Here is a 15,383-nt window from a genome sequence, read left to right as displayed (position 1 = left end):
AATATTAAAAATATACATTTAAAAATAATATTATTTTAATATATTTTAAAATAATAAACACTTTAAAAAAATATATCACGCATCAAAATAACAAACCCGCACTGCATACCCAAAACATCTCCCGTTGTTTTAATAAAAGAACGGTCACCATAAGTCCAGGGACGAACACATAGATTCCTAAACACGAAGGCCTGGGTTAAACTACATTCAAAAAACAAGGATTAAATAGCAGCTTCCTCTTTTCAATAAAATTATTAGTTGGTCCATGTGATTCTGTACCATTTTCGAGATCCAGTGTGAACCAATTCAACGCAATTTGAAGGGCTGACAGTGTAATTCAAATCTGATGGGAGGATGAGATTAGCGGTTAATTGATAAGTTCTGGGAGCAAAACTCTCCGCTCCACGCATAGAAATAGGTTTTCAATTTCATTTCATTTTGCTTGGAATCACCGAAATATCTTATATCAATTTAAAAAACAAAACAAAACAAAATAATTTTTATTTTATTTTAAATCTCATTTTATTATGAATTTTTCAGCTAAATTTCAATCAGAATGTTCCGGTTTCATTTCACATGTTCCGTTCCGCTCTTGAAAAGCCATTGAATCAAGTTGAACTTAGTTCGATTTAATTAATTAAACCACCAAAGTATAAAAAGCTCTTTTTCTTTACTATTTTCAATAATAACGATATTAATAATAATATTGAAAATTATTATTACTATTTTCATTAACAATCATATTATTTTTTTTAAATTAGATTTATCACTAATATATATGATTTATATTCATTTTTTTCATGTTTATACTTTGTAAGAATTTGAGCAAAATAATGAATGCTTTAGATTACATTAACCTTGGTAATATTGATTTGACTTTATATTTAAAATATTTGTGTTAAAACATTTTATTTTTATAATATTTTGATATTTTGTTTAAGTTGAATTACTTTAAGTTAAAGATCTATTAATCTTGACTAATTAAAAATATTTTAAATTTAAAAATTATATTTGCTTGACATTGTGTTTGTATTGCATAATTTATAATTAATTTATCTTGAATTTGAATTATATTTGTTGAATATATATACATATAAACAATATAATCCCGAAACAGCACGTCGAAATACTCTGAAACTGAAACATTCCATTCAAATTAAAAAAACAAAACACTTCTTGAAATGGAACTGAAATTGAATCCTAAAGTTTGAAGCCCTATCCACCATTAGAAGTGTATAGGTAAGTAAGGTTGTAATTATTTTTTAAAGTGTTTTTTATTTGTAAATATATTAAAATAATATTATTTTTTAAAAAATATTTTTGATATCAATGCATTAAAAAAATCTAAAAATATCAAAAAAAATATTAATTTAAAGTAAAAAAATTATTTTTTTTAAAAAAATTCTTTTAAAATGTAAAAAGAAACAATCTAGAGCTCTAATTTATGGCACCCAGAATCCCTGGCTGGCACAAAACTAAGTTCCTCGCAGACATAATCCACCAATGCTTGCATTAATGGAAAGCACACATCTTTCCCCTTCCTCCAACACGGCATGGTTTTCATGTAAACCTGGCAACTAAAATTAAATACACCAATGAGCCTAATTTCAGCTCTTAAACTTAAAAAAACAAATAAAGTGATCTCACACAAAAGAATGAAAAAAAAGAAAAAGAAAAAAGGTACTTTTATGAGATTAGAGCACGGCTGCCTCCTATCAAAATTCCCTCCTATGGCTATTTTTTTTTTTTTTGAAAAATAAGATTTCCCCTCATCTTTATCTGTTTGAGATGGTAGTCGTGGTTGTCGTCCTCGATAGTTTCATTGGAGCTTGCGCCCCCATCACGAGCGTTATTTTTCCTCTCTAATTATTATTTATGCATATTTTAACGCTAAAGATTTTTCCCCTGATCTTGAAGCGCCAAGTGACAGTGATAAACCCCCACTCCCCAATGCCCAGATTCCTCCACCCAGTAACACCCCTCCTTGGTTTCTGAGCTCAACTACCATCCCCACACAAACCCACCAAAAAAACCAATCCAAAACTCCAACCCCCTCAATAGAAATTAGAATGAAAGAAGCATGGAAAGAGAACACTCAAATCTCCATCCTCAACAACTTACTAACCCATCTTCTCTTGCCGCAGGTGGGTATTCTCTTACTAGCACCGGTACTATGACTTCTAATGACGGGAAAGCTAAGACGTGGGAGGAAGAGAAGGGACGTCAAGCAGATGGCGGGATGGATGAACTCTTAGCTGTTTTGGGTTACAAAGTAAGGTCATCAGACATGGCTGAGGTTGCCCAAAAACTTGAACAGCTTGAAGAAGTGATGGGTCATGCACACGAAGATGGTCTTTCCCATCTTGCATCTGATTCTGTTCACTACAATCCTTCCGATCTGTCTACTTGGCTTGAAAGCATGCTTTCTGAGTTAAACCCAAATCACCATTTCGATCTTTCTACTGATTCTTTACTTGCTCCTGCTGAATCTTCCACCGTCACTTCCATCGATTTCACCGACCGCAAACATCATCAGCAACCAAAGCTGTTCGAGGAATCTTCATCATCGGAATATGATCTGAAAGTCATACCAGGTAAGGCTGTCTTCTCTCCAACCCAGATCGACTCTAGAGAATCTAAACGCTTAAAAACAGACCTATATCAAACATCCTCTTCGCCATCCTCGTCCTCCACAACTCTGGGTTCTCTTGTGGCTTCGACCGAGTCAACTCGCCCGGTAGTCCTGGTTGACTCACAAGAAAACGGTGTTCGTCTCGTCCATCTCTTAATGGCATGTGCCGAAGCCGTCCAAGAAAACAACTTAAATCTGGCGGAAGCCCTCGTCAAACAAATCGGCTTTTTAGCTGTTTCTCAGGCCGGAGCCATGCGTAAGGTAGCCACCTACTTCGCCGAGGCATTAGCTCGGAGAATCTACAAATTATACCCTCAAAATTCAATCGACCACTCTCTCTCAGAGATTCTTCAGATACACTTCTATGAGACCTGCCCTTATCTCAAGTTCGCTCACTTCACGGCCAATCAAGCGATTCTTGAAGCCTTTGAAGGGAAAAAACGGGTTCATGTTATTGATTTTTCTATGAACCAAGGCATGCAGTGGCCCGCTTTAATGCAAGCTCTTGCTCTCAGACCTGGTGGCCCACCTGCTTTTCGGTTAACCGGCATTGGACCACCGGCTCATGATAACACGGACCAGCTTCAAGAGGTGGGGTGGAAGTTGGCTCAGTTGGCAGAGACTATTCATGTGGAATTTGAGTATAGAGGTTTTGTGGCTAACAGTTTGGCTGATCTCGATGCTTCCATGCTAGAACTCAGACCTACTGAGTTCGAGTCTGTGGCTGTTAACTCGATCTTTGAGTTTCATAAATTGTTGGCTATACCGGGTGCTATGAAAAAGGTTTTATCAGTTGTGAAACAAATGAAACCGGAGATTGTTACTGTCGTTGAGCAAGAAGCGAACCATAACGGTCCGGTTTTCTTGGACAGGTTCACCGAGTCACTGCACTATTACTCGACTCTGTTTGACTCGTTGGAGGGATCAGCGAGTACCCAAGATAAGGTAATGTCAGAGGTGTACTTGGCGAAGCAGATTTGCAATGTTGTGGCTTGTGAAGGACCTAGCCGAGTTGAGAGGCACGAGACCCTGACTCAGTGGCGAACTCGGCTGAGTTCGGCTGGGTTTGCTCCGGTTCATCTTGGTTCAAACGCGTTTAAGCAAGCCAGCATGTTGTTGGCCCTGTTTGCTGGTGGAGACGGGTATAGAGTGGAAGAGAATAATGGGTGTTTGATGTTGGGTTGGCATACTCGCCCACTCATTGCCACCTCGGCTTGGCGGGTCAACAACCACCACCACCCAGTAGGCGGTGCTGCTTAACCATGACTCATAACTCACTGAGTCAAAAAGCAGCCGAGTGAGGTCAACTCTTTTTCATTACTCACATCAAACCAAACCCTAGTGCGGTTCTGTATGATATGCTGAGCTGGGACCGAGTTAAAGTGGGACCGACCACTTACTCTGTCTCCCTGGATCACCTTTTGTTAATGAGTAGCAGTACCCTCTCTCTTTTTTTTATAATCATTTTGTTTTAAAATTTTCATTACTGGTTCTCTAGGTATTTTCATTTTCAGGTCTTGCCTTTTGTTTTTTTTTTGGAGGTGGAATCTTCTGCATTTTTCAGGGTGAATCAAAAGGTGTATATATATATTGTGGTAATAAAAGATAGTAGAACTCTTTTGAAGCAGCGCCTGCCTTGGTCATTTTGTGGATCAAAAGATGATGAAAACATTTATTTCACCCTGTCTTCATTTTTTGCACTTGCCATAGATTCTACATGAAGTGGCAAGAGAGCCAATTTTTTGATTTAAGGTATGGGAAAAGTGATGAAGACTGGCATTAATTCTCAAGTTGAACTACCACTGCTGCCACTTGGACGCCTAATTTTTTCCAGAGGATTACTGAGAATCCTCTTTTTATGTCAGGACAGCAGACTCATACAGAAATGATAAAAGTCCCACTTTTGCCTTAATTATTGTGAACGAGGTTTTGTCGCTGTTCTTGCTGCTGCTGAAATTGAGTTAGCCACTTCTTGTTCAAATCAAGAATGTTCATCACCTCTCCCTCTTAACTGTAATTAACTTGGTAACATGTTAGATGTTAGGTTTGAAAGTGTGTTTATGATTGTTTTTTAAATTGTTTCTTGTGCTAAAATACATTAAAATTTCCTCAAGAAGCAAGCCTGAGTTGATGATGGAAGGTTAAGATCAGATATCAAATCGTTGAGTAGTCATTGATCCATTTTTTATTATTATTTCTTATGTGCAGAATAACGTGTTTAGCTTCAATCAACGTGCCCATCTATCTCATTCTTAACAACAACGCTGCCTGTGGTTATATGATCATGGTGTACCTGAGAAGGAGCCATGCCCCTCCTGCAGGCATTGTCATCTAGGGAAATATAAAAACAAGCGAATCACCATCAAGGAGATTTCTCAGGATTTGTCAGCACAGCAGGGGGCAATAATTTAGTGCACACGGGCCAGTAGGTGACTGAATGAATGAAAGGAAGGAAGCACCGTGCCCATGTTCGCCTCTGCCGATTGGGCCAACTTTACATTGTGTACATTACAAACAATAACAAGCAATAATGTAATGCTTGTTTATGGTATTTTCTCCAGTTCACAACAGCAAACAACCATGCAATTTCTTTTAAATGCAACTTTGCCACCGTGCGTTTGGAAATTCGCGTTAGCTGACCTCCGCTTCACTAATCTTTTGAACATCATATCAAATCCTATTTTCAAAAGCTCGCATGAGTGTATTTAGTATTGCGGTAATTATTATACTTATGATTTGAAAAAAATTATTTTTATAAAAAGTATTTTTAATTGAAGTTAGTTTGAAAAAATAGGTGTTTGGTTAAAGTTGTAGTTGAAATTGAGATTGCATAAAAAGTAGTTTAATGTGTTTAGTTAAAAATGCTTTTGAAATTAAGATTATAAAATAATTTTAAAAAATATATATTAATATTGATGTTTTTAAATTTAAATATTGTAAAATTAATTACTCCTATTACATCATGAAATAAATAAAACTTTATATAAAATATTTTTTATTATTCCATTAAACTATTTATAATTTCATTACGTACAAAATTCATCCGATAAGAACTACAGTTTTCATAATATTTTGAGCGTGTAATAAAATTAGATAAAATATTATCAGGTATAAAATTGATATTATAGTGCGAGTGAATTTAATTCACTATATACTAGTTTTTCGGGGGGAAAATATTGTTCATATCACAGTGCGAATAAATTTAATTCACTCTAAATAAGTTTTTTTTTTTAAAAAAATATTAATAAAATTAACACTCTTAAAAAAAGAAGAAAAAAAAAGTGTATGAACAGTGCAAGTGAATTGCACTGTTCACGTGAACAGTGCAATTCACTCTTGAACTGCGCAAGAGAATTGCACTGTTTGTTATTTTTCAAGTGAACAGTGTATGCTAAAAATTAACGTGAACACTGTGCACAAAACAGAAAAATACAGCTTCTTCTTTTCCTGCGTCTCGAACACGAAATGACGTGGGATCCATACACAGTAAAATATGTTTTTTTGTTTACCAAATGGGTTGCATCTACGTTTTAAACAAAACGCAGACGCAACCTCATTACCAAACAGAGTATATATTCCCTCGCTACACTGTGATTATTATCAATTTTTTATAACATTAAAAAATATTCAAACGTTTGTTAATAATTTTGCTAATTGAAAAAAATAATAATCACAATATGTAATTTTATTAATTTGATGAGTAAAAAAACACCTTAAATAATGAACAAAAACGTAGTTCGATTAAAAAAATTAAAATGACATTTAAAAAAAAAATATTGAGACGATAATATATTGAATTGGGCGGATTAATCTGTCAAATCCATGACCCGAATCATAAGATTATAATAACCCTATACAAAGTATATTGAAACAAATTATGAATTTTAAATCCAAATCAATATAATGTTAAATGATGAAATTGAAAATGATTCAATAAAAAAAAGCAAAAAAAAAGACTCATATCAACTTACCAAACTTATGACTCGGGTAATAAGATCATAAAAATGTTATGGATAGCAAATCAAAACAAATTAAAATAAATTAAAAAAAATATAAAAAATAACTTGAGTTAACTTTGGTTAGCTTGCCAAACTTATATCCAAAGTCATGAGATTGTGATAACATCATAGAAAACAAATCAAAATAAATTATGAAGTTTAATTATCAATAAACTCAATGTTTAAGGATGCAATTGGAAAAAAAACCCCGAGTTAATCTATCAAAGTAAAAACATGTGTCATGATATCAAAATAATCTTACAAAAAACAAATCAAAATAAATTATAAATTTTAATTTTTTATAAAACAAACATTAAAAAATAAAATTAATAAAAAAAACTAAATTAACCCGTTAATATGCCAAACCAATTAATTATATTATAGTAATCGATCATCCTCTGTGTGTGTAGGTCGGGAAAGTGTTCCGTAGTCTTTAGTCCTTACTGTTTTGCTACACAAAATAATTGAGAAGCCAAGTCAGAAATAAAATTGGGGGCATATATATATATATATATATATATATATATTTCGAAGATAGATCATGGAAGGGAAGTGGAAAACGAGCGGAAGGAGAAGGCAGGGTACTGTACAAAAGCTGTTGGGTAGGCTGTCATTTTGTTCTTTCCAATTTGAGAGACACCATATAAAACATTCTCATGGATTTTAGAAATGGGCCAGTGTTGAAAAGCGTCAGAATCACTTCACTCGTGAGCTCGATACAGTTTTACATGTCGGGGGGGCTTGTGATTGTGACGTGATGTCTTGAATAGTGTGCCTGCCTGCCTGCCTTTAAGCTTGATTTGAACACACCCACATATAATCTATAACCTACCATCCAAAATTTGCACATTTTTTTCATCATATCATATCAGAAAGATCTCAGTGGATGTGGATAAAGGAGCTAGCTCGCCAAATTGTACGTCGTTATCTTTTTTAACAGTTCCTACTCTCGATCAGATGCTGTCTAAAGCTAAGCTAAGAAAATCTCCTTCTATCTTCCAAGAAATAATATTTTCGGGTCCAGACTTCGGGCATGCAGTAGGATATGCAAGATCTTTTCTATCTGGGGTAAGAAATTACAAGTAATCCCTTTAAAGCAACGACGATTGAGGATCGAATATGCTCTGTCTTTCTTTTTTTCTGTTTTTCTTTTTCTGAATGGGATCACTGATCAAGTTCTCAGCCAGCAAAAGTGACAGTGTATACTTTTTTATAGATGTCAAATCGACTCCAAAACAGTGGTAAAATGCCAGTTGACGGCTATTTGAATTACTAGATGTAAATAAATAACAGATAGCGTGCTGATGATCAAAACGTTTGCGCTGCCGCTTTGAGAGTGATTAGTTGGCAATAAATAAATCACAGAAACATTGCTTGCAGACAAATAAAGCAAACTGTAAATGATTGATCTTCCGATGAAAGAAGTCATCATTGAATTAGTTTTTTTTATAGAACTCCTTCGCTTAACTATAGGCGCAGGTACAATTTTACCTTCTGAAACAAACTTTGAAGTTGTTCTTACATCTACCCTTGGTAGCAGCAAATTCCACAAGCTGTAAAAATCCACGCTATCAAAGTAGTTAAGTAGAGAATTGTACCTGGAACTTTAAGATTCTTTAGACATCTACCCTTTATAACAACAGATTCTTTAAACTGACTAAGCTGTACAAATCCACGCTATCAAAGTAATTAAGCCGGAGTCAATTGCCATGGCCATTTCTTTAACATTAGCAGTAAGAGTATAGGTCGAATTCGAGTGGCAAAATGAGGGCGAAAAGCTGGTAGACAGAGAGCTGATATATATACGTCGGTCCCATTGAACTTTGGATCCGTGTTACTTGGTGCGTTTTTCTTCTTGGACAGTAGACTCATAAATGGATACTCTCAGCACTCAGCAGAGTTTGAGCTGTAGCAGAAAATATAAACTCTGCGAGCTCAACAATGACAAACCATAGCCCACAAAACATGTGCTTTTTAATGAGCATAGCAGATAAACACGGCTCAGTTCAGGTCAGGCCAGGCACTCTTTAAAAAATAAAGAAGATACTGCAATTATGAATGAAAACTAAAATCTTCTCATGAATCATGATGGGTGCCTCAAGTCCTGCTCATGGTCGGTTATGTACGGACAAAGCAAATGGGCCTGCCGGCCTTGTAGAGACTGGTTCTCAAACATTTCTTCGCGTGTCAGCATACTAAGTATTCATAGGGCTAGAAGACCTTCCCTTCATTTCTGGTCCGAGCCCAATTAACATTTTGATTGAAGATCATACTATTATTTGCCATTTTTTCTCTCATTTGATTTGGTTAGGCTTCCGTTTATGATTAACAGAATTTCAAATGCTGTTCTTCTCTGGGCATTTCTGTTCCATTTTTTTGGTTCCAAACTCGCTTAATTAAGCAACATTTTAACTTTATTTAACCCTTAAAAACTGTTAAGAACTTAAAATTAAAAATTAAAAAATTAAAAAATAACATAAACTTCTGGTATTTGACACGATATGCATAGGCACTTAGGACCTACAATTAATTTAATTAGAAGAATTTTTGGGGGACCTAGTTAGAAGATCACATTAATAGTTGGCACTCGTTCAAAAAAATTTAAAAGAATATGCTTGTAATAAATTCTAGATTGTTGTGATTTAGAATAAGTGTTCATCAGATTTTCTCTGATTGCATGATATAATCTTTATGAATTTGTAAAGTAAAATAAATGTATTTGACTTTTGGTTTGGAAATTTGTAAATGCAATCAAAGTTAAAGGGGTTACACAAACACGCGGGAGAAGCAAAGCAGAGGATAATTGAACCTAACAAATATGAATGGTGACCAGTAGATTTTTTTGATGGACGGGTAATTGATGCTCATCGGAGACGTTGGGAACTATGCAATCATAGTTGTAGAACTCCACTTCTGTTCATAAGGAAACTTGATTCTCAAGAGCAAATCGAACCTAATCTTCCAGTTTAACTGATTTTAATCCAACAGACATCAAGGTGCGAGGAGATTGACTTTGTCATCAAATAATACAGGTGAAGAGTTGAACTTGCTGTTCTCCATCAATCCACAACTAGCAGCAGCCAATCCCTTATATATCTATATGCAAGAGGCAGGTCAAATGCACTCTAAATTATTGGCTGGCCCTGTTCAAGAACTAGTTAGGCCTCAGTTTGGTCCGAGATAGAAGACACAGCAACGATTCTCAAATGCCGTGCATAACAAAACAGCGAATTGAAGCTTCAGAAAATTACAGCAGCTTGGGCTTAACTATGTTGGGTAGCAGCAGTTTATGAGACAGTCTATTGGTAGTTGTAAATCCTATACTTTTTTTTTTATTAATATTTTTTTTTAAAAAAAAACCAAACTGACCAAAACATCTGATTATTAAAAAAACCAAATTCAAAAGTTGAAAATGCCCTGAAAGGAAGTTTTAGTTTTTTTTTCTTGAAATGACAGCTAAGTAATTTAACTAACCTAAATGAAAATAACCACGTAGAAATGAAAATATCTAAAAGGCTCCTGTACCCAGGCTAAAGTCTTGTAAGGTTAATTAAATCAGTAATACTGTGATCAATGAAAGTCAAAAGTCAGATTTTTCTTCAAATTATACTAAGGTGTTCATTTAAAAAGACAAAACTACCCCTTAATAGTTGATTTAGTAGTGAGGAGTGATCTATTGATTAGAGAACTCCGCATCTGGAAGGCTAGACAACTTTCTAGGCAAAGAAGCAGCCGCTAGTCTTGTCTGTCTTGCGTACCAAAGGCTGTCACCAAACTCATCCTAGCTGGCATTGACAGGATCGGTAGGAAATATTCCTATCAAATGCTGTCGTTGAATTCGAAGAGGATGCTCCTGAACCTATAAGATGGTTGAAAGGAACAGATGCTTGCCCGTGAAGGCTTGATTTAAGCTCCAGAATATCCAGTTCAAAGATGCCATCGGTGGCCACGAATCAAATACTCTGCTAGAAATCTCCTAGAAACAGCTAGTCCAACAAAGAAAACTACAATTTATTCTATTGTTTTTTTGGACTTTAGCCCATATTGGCACAAAAAAAAGAGAAAACAGTGAACTTGCTCTATTCAAAGGAATTCTGCAGGCCCCTTATTTATAGCAAACAAGCAGTTGAATACCTAACATTGCGCAAGAGTTCAAATTCTAAAAGCAAACCAAAATCGACAACTGATGGAAGAAAGAAATTCACTAAAGACAACCAAAAATGTCTATTTTATTCAAAGAAAAACATTCAAGGAGAACAATTTGATTGGTTCCCTAAACAATCAGGAATTCTTCACAATTCTCTCAACTCGAATTAGAACATAAAACCCTAAAGGGACATTACCAGGTAAATGAAACAACCACGCTAACTAATAAGATGACCAAATTGAATAATTTGGCAAAACTTAAACGAAACTGGAAACAACTTTAATAAATTGACGAGAAGATATCATATCCTTCACTACTGGAAAGTGCATCAATGAGAAGATATTTTAAGATTGAGTGACTTTATTAATCCATGCCTTCCAGCTCCCACTCCCCTTCTGGGAAATTGCTGCATTGGATCTCCCATCCTTCTCCGCCACTTTCAGATGCTGTGGCTTCTTGCATAGCATAAAATTGCGAGCTCCGAGTGATCCGATGGTTTCCCATGGGCTTATAGCTGCAATCAAATTATAATAACAATCGTAAATTGGGTTTTCGAGGTTCTAGCACAATCAGAATACGTTCTTACAAATTAATTAGGAACCAAGGAACGTTTCAAATTCCAAAGAAATAACGCAAACAAACAAAAGAAACAATTGCCAATTGGCACAAAAAATTGGGTTCTGGAACAACTTACCATCAGAACCAGCATTGGGACAATAAAGCAAGAAATCATTGAGATCAGAGCCTAGAATTGGAAGGCGACCCTCACGCGCATAGGACTTCAAGGCAGTATTAATAACCGCAACCACTAGATCCTCCTCGTTAACAACAAACCGGATCGGCCCTGCACTCCCTAACACCGTCACGCTAATCAAGAACCTGTTGCCCTTGGCTGCCTGGTTCTTTTTCTGCTTGTAAAGAACCATTGTATTCTTTTTTCTTTTCTCTAAAAAAAATCAACAAAAAAGAAATAGCAGTATCTAAACAAAAAGAAAATTGGATATTGGATTTTTCTTTCTTTCTTCAAACAAAAAATCAAGAACTGGGAAATCAGCGAGAAAAGACTTTTGATGGTTTTTCTCTGTTTACGGGTCGACACCGATGCAGCGATAGTACCAGCCTTCCTTGCAAGATCCGAAAGCGAAAGCAGAGGCCACAGAGACAACGCCCGCCCTTGATTGGCAAAGGGAGAGCATGTAATTACTACTACTTCTTAAGATTTCCACCATTCACAACGATAACAGCTAGATCTTCGTTTTCTTTGACGATCTATTTCTACACGACAAAAAAAAAGAAAAAAGAAAAAAGAAATGCGCTTAGCTTCTTTTTTTCCCTCTCTTCAACTGGTAAGAGATTTTTTTTGGAGAGATAGAGATCTGAAAGAAAACGGTGGAATGATTTGTTTTGGTTTTGGGATAAGGAGAAGGGCTTTGGACTTTGGAGGAGATGAGGGCTAGGGTTTGATTGTTGTTTGTTTTGATATGGAAGGCTAATTTAAAGAGAGGGATTCCCTATTACTGTGTTATCGTCGACGTCAGTTACTTAGCGCCGACTTAACCTAACCTCTCTAGAATTTCTTTCCTCTGTTTGTATCAATTTATTTTTTAAAAAATTAACTGATAAAAAAACATTAATTACACTGTTTCATCGTAAAATTTTCTCTGACAGTGACAGCAAAAGAGGAAAACCCTTCGGCAAGGGGAAAGACGTAGTTTATTTTTTTTCCAAAATTTTGTTTCTCTTATTTCTTGCTGTAAAACTGTAATTTTAGGCGCAGTAAGAATGTGTTTGGTATTGTGGTAGCTGTTGTGGTTATAATTTAAAATAAATTATTTTATAAAAAGTATTTTTAGTTGAGGTTGGTTTGAAAAAATAGATATTTGATTAAAACTGTATTTGAAATTAAGGTTTAAGAAAAAATAGTTTAATGTATTTGATTAAGAATGTTTTTGAAATTGAGGTTATAAAATAATTTTTAAAAAAATATATTAATATTGATGGTTTTAAATTTAAATATTGTAAAATTAATTATTCTTATTACATCATGAAAAAAATAATACTTTATATAAAATATTTTTTATTATTCCATTAAACTATTTATAATTCCATTACGTCCAAAATTCATCCGCTAAGAACTACAGTTTTCATAACTTTTTAAGTGTGTAATAAAATTAGATAAAATATTATCATATATAAAATTGATATTACTGTGTGCGTAAATTTAATTCACTCTATACTAGTTTTTGGAGAAAAAAATATTGTTCACATTGCGAATGAATTTAATTCTCTAAACTATTTTTTTTTAAAAAAAAATTAATACAATTAACACACTAAAAAAAACTATGAACAGTGCAAGTGAATTACACTGTTCAGGTGAACACTGCAATTCACTCGTGAACAATAATGAATTGCACTGTCTGCAGGTTTTTACAGTACATACAAAGCAGATTTTCATTGCTTTTTCTTTCCAGCATTTTAAACACAAAAAACATGTGGATTCATGTACAATAAAGTAAGTTTTGTTATTACCAAATGATTGCAACCTGTATTTTAAATAAAACACAGTCGCAACCGCGTAGACAAACAGCCTCTAACTTGTGACTGTAAAACACGTTTTCTTTTTATGGTGTTAGTTGTCGACTTGCCTCCATTCTTGAAAGTCGAAATTACTGCAACTTGCAAGAATTGTTAGTTTAATTAATTAATATTTGCAAAAAAAAAATTATTCAAACTTTATATATATATATATATATATATATATATATATATATATATATAAAATTATTCGGACTTCTTGGAATAGACGACTTGGTTTGCTGTTTTTAGTTTATTTGACCACGTGCCATGCATGCAGATTTATTCTTGAGGTTTTAAATTTAAATTCGGTTACAGTATAAAAAGTTTGATGCTCTCGCTAGTTTCAAAAGCTACAAAAACTCATTCAAGAAGTTATTTTCTTACCTTATATATATATATATATATATATATATATATATATTGATAAGCTCTTAAGTACTTATATTTTTTTCTAGAACTTCTAGGTATTTTTCTTGATTTTGTCGCAGCCATGCAGGGTATACTAGTAAAAATATTTTTGAACTTGAAAAATAATTAAAGAATCAAAATTTTGTATAATAATTTTTTAATATGATTTAATTAATTTAACTGATTTTAAAAAAATAATTAAAAAATAACCATAAAAAACATAAACAAACATGTAAAAACACAACTTGAATAACAAGTAAAAACTTGGTTTGATTTTAAAAATAATTAAAATAAGATGTTTCTTTTTTAAAACTTTAAGATGATAATATATTAGATTAACTCAGATTAATCTAGATTAACCCTTTAAATCGATGACTCGAGTCATGGATTGAATTATATTTAATAATTTTATTTTTAAAAAATTATTTTTTATCTAATTATATAATAATTAAAACAAACATTAGTAAAATCAGACACCGGAGAGATCATTCACCTAAAACAATTTTATCAGCCATCGATTTTCTTTTAATCTAACGGCTAATACTCTATCATGTCTCACCATATGTGGTCACATAGCATGCATATTTTATTTTATTTTCATTTATGTTTCATCTTAATCATTACTTATAGTTTTTTTTTTTATCCTATACTTGTTTCCATATGTTCTTTACCACGCCTAAATTATGTTTTCATAATATGCCAAGGACGTTGGCTGGATTGGTCCTAGAATTAATTATTATTTATCAAGTTACTAAAACTATGACCTAAAAAATAATATCAACACTTATTTATGCTTGTGGTTTAGGAATATTTGAAGATTACAGCAAGCCACATATAGCTATGAAATCAAATTTAAAAAAAATTAAACTATGCAACCAAGATGTTCATGCGTACTATGCAATATGCACAGCACCTTTTTTTTTTTTCGTGCTATGCACAGTATTTAATGACCCAGTAAATAGAAAAAATAATTAAAATTCAATTCAAACAGGATCCACAGGGATTAATTAGAATGGATGGTAAAGACTTTTCCCGATAAATGACGACGCCCTAGATTCAAATCCTGCCATCGTAATTTTCGAGATATTTTCGTCCCATTGAGAATTTTTTTTTTTTTTTAAGATATTGATTGCGTTTGTTATCACAGCTTTGACTTTTTTTTAATATCTCTATATTTTATGAGTCATGTTATTTCTCTATTATTATTTTTTACTGTATTAAAGTCTAAAATACCTTTAATATTTAAAAATAGTTTTTAAATTATTTTAATATATTAATATTAAAAATAAAATTTTTAATTTTTTTAATATATTTTCAAATAATAAATATTTTTAAAAACAATCACTTTTTTAGCTTACCCGTAACCGCGCGCGTACTGACAAGTACATGAGTTGCTTACAAAACCCAAAAGCGTGTGGAAGAATCTCTGTCTGGGCCTATAGCCTCCGAACACATGGGTGGTGGACAGTTCTAGGTGGGATTATTAATTATCTGATGATTTCATGACTGTACCAGATCACCCACCTGGCATAAAAGACGAATCGATGGATGGGGAGACGCTGAGATAATATTCGAGTCAGTGTTGTGGTCCTTCAGCTTTATACTTATTTTGACAAAGCAG

The 15,383-nt window shown here is 33.6% G+C and overlaps 2 protein-coding genes across 2 annotated transcripts; one reads left to right on the top strand and one right to left on the bottom strand.

Annotated features, from left to right (window-relative positions):
• The first annotated feature begins 1,794 nt into the window (after positions 1-1,794).
• LOC133696301 (DELLA protein GAIP-like) lies at positions 1,795-4,259 on the top strand. Its single transcript, XM_062118453.1, has one exon. The coding sequence runs from the start codon at positions 2,081-2,083 to the stop codon at positions 3,890-3,892; it is 1,812 nt and encodes a 603-aa protein (XP_061974437.1). The 5' UTR covers positions 1,795-2,080; the 3' UTR covers positions 3,893-4,259.
• Positions 4,260-10,830: 6,571 nt separating this feature from the next.
• Positions 10,831-12,307, bottom strand: LOC133697877 (uncharacterized protein At4g22758). The gene is made up of 2 exons (XM_062120689.1): positions 11,472-12,307; positions 10,831-11,291 (listed from the first exon to the last, which is right to left on the bottom strand). Exons 1-2 carry the CDS (start codon positions 11,701-11,703, stop codon positions 11,122-11,124), a joined length of 402 nt encoding a protein of 133 aa, XP_061976673.1. The 5' UTR covers positions 11,704-12,307; the 3' UTR covers positions 10,831-11,121.
• Positions 12,308-15,383: the final 3,076 nt, after the last annotated feature.

Source organism: Populus nigra, chromosome 6, assembly GCF_951802175.1.
Source record: "Populus nigra chromosome 6, ddPopNigr1.1, whole genome shotgun sequence".
In the NCBI taxonomy this organism is placed as follows: Eukaryota; Viridiplantae; Streptophyta; class Magnoliopsida; order Malpighiales; family Salicaceae; genus Populus; species Populus nigra.
Note: the sequence above shows the minus strand (reverse complement) of the source record. Positions and strands in the feature narration are given on the sequence as shown.

Coding starts and splice junctions, on each gene's coding strand:
- LOC133696301 (XM_062118453.1), top strand. CDS start 2,081: ATGGAAAGAGAACACTCAAATCTCCATCCTCAACAACTTACTAACCCA.
- LOC133697877 (XM_062120689.1), bottom strand. CDS start 11,703: ATGGTTCTTTACAAGCAGAAAAAGAACCAGGCAGCCAAGGGCAACAGG. Junction 11,292..11,471: donor TCCCAATGCTGGTTCTGATG/GTAAGTTGTTCC, acceptor ATTTGATTGCAG/CTATAAGCCCATGGGAAACC.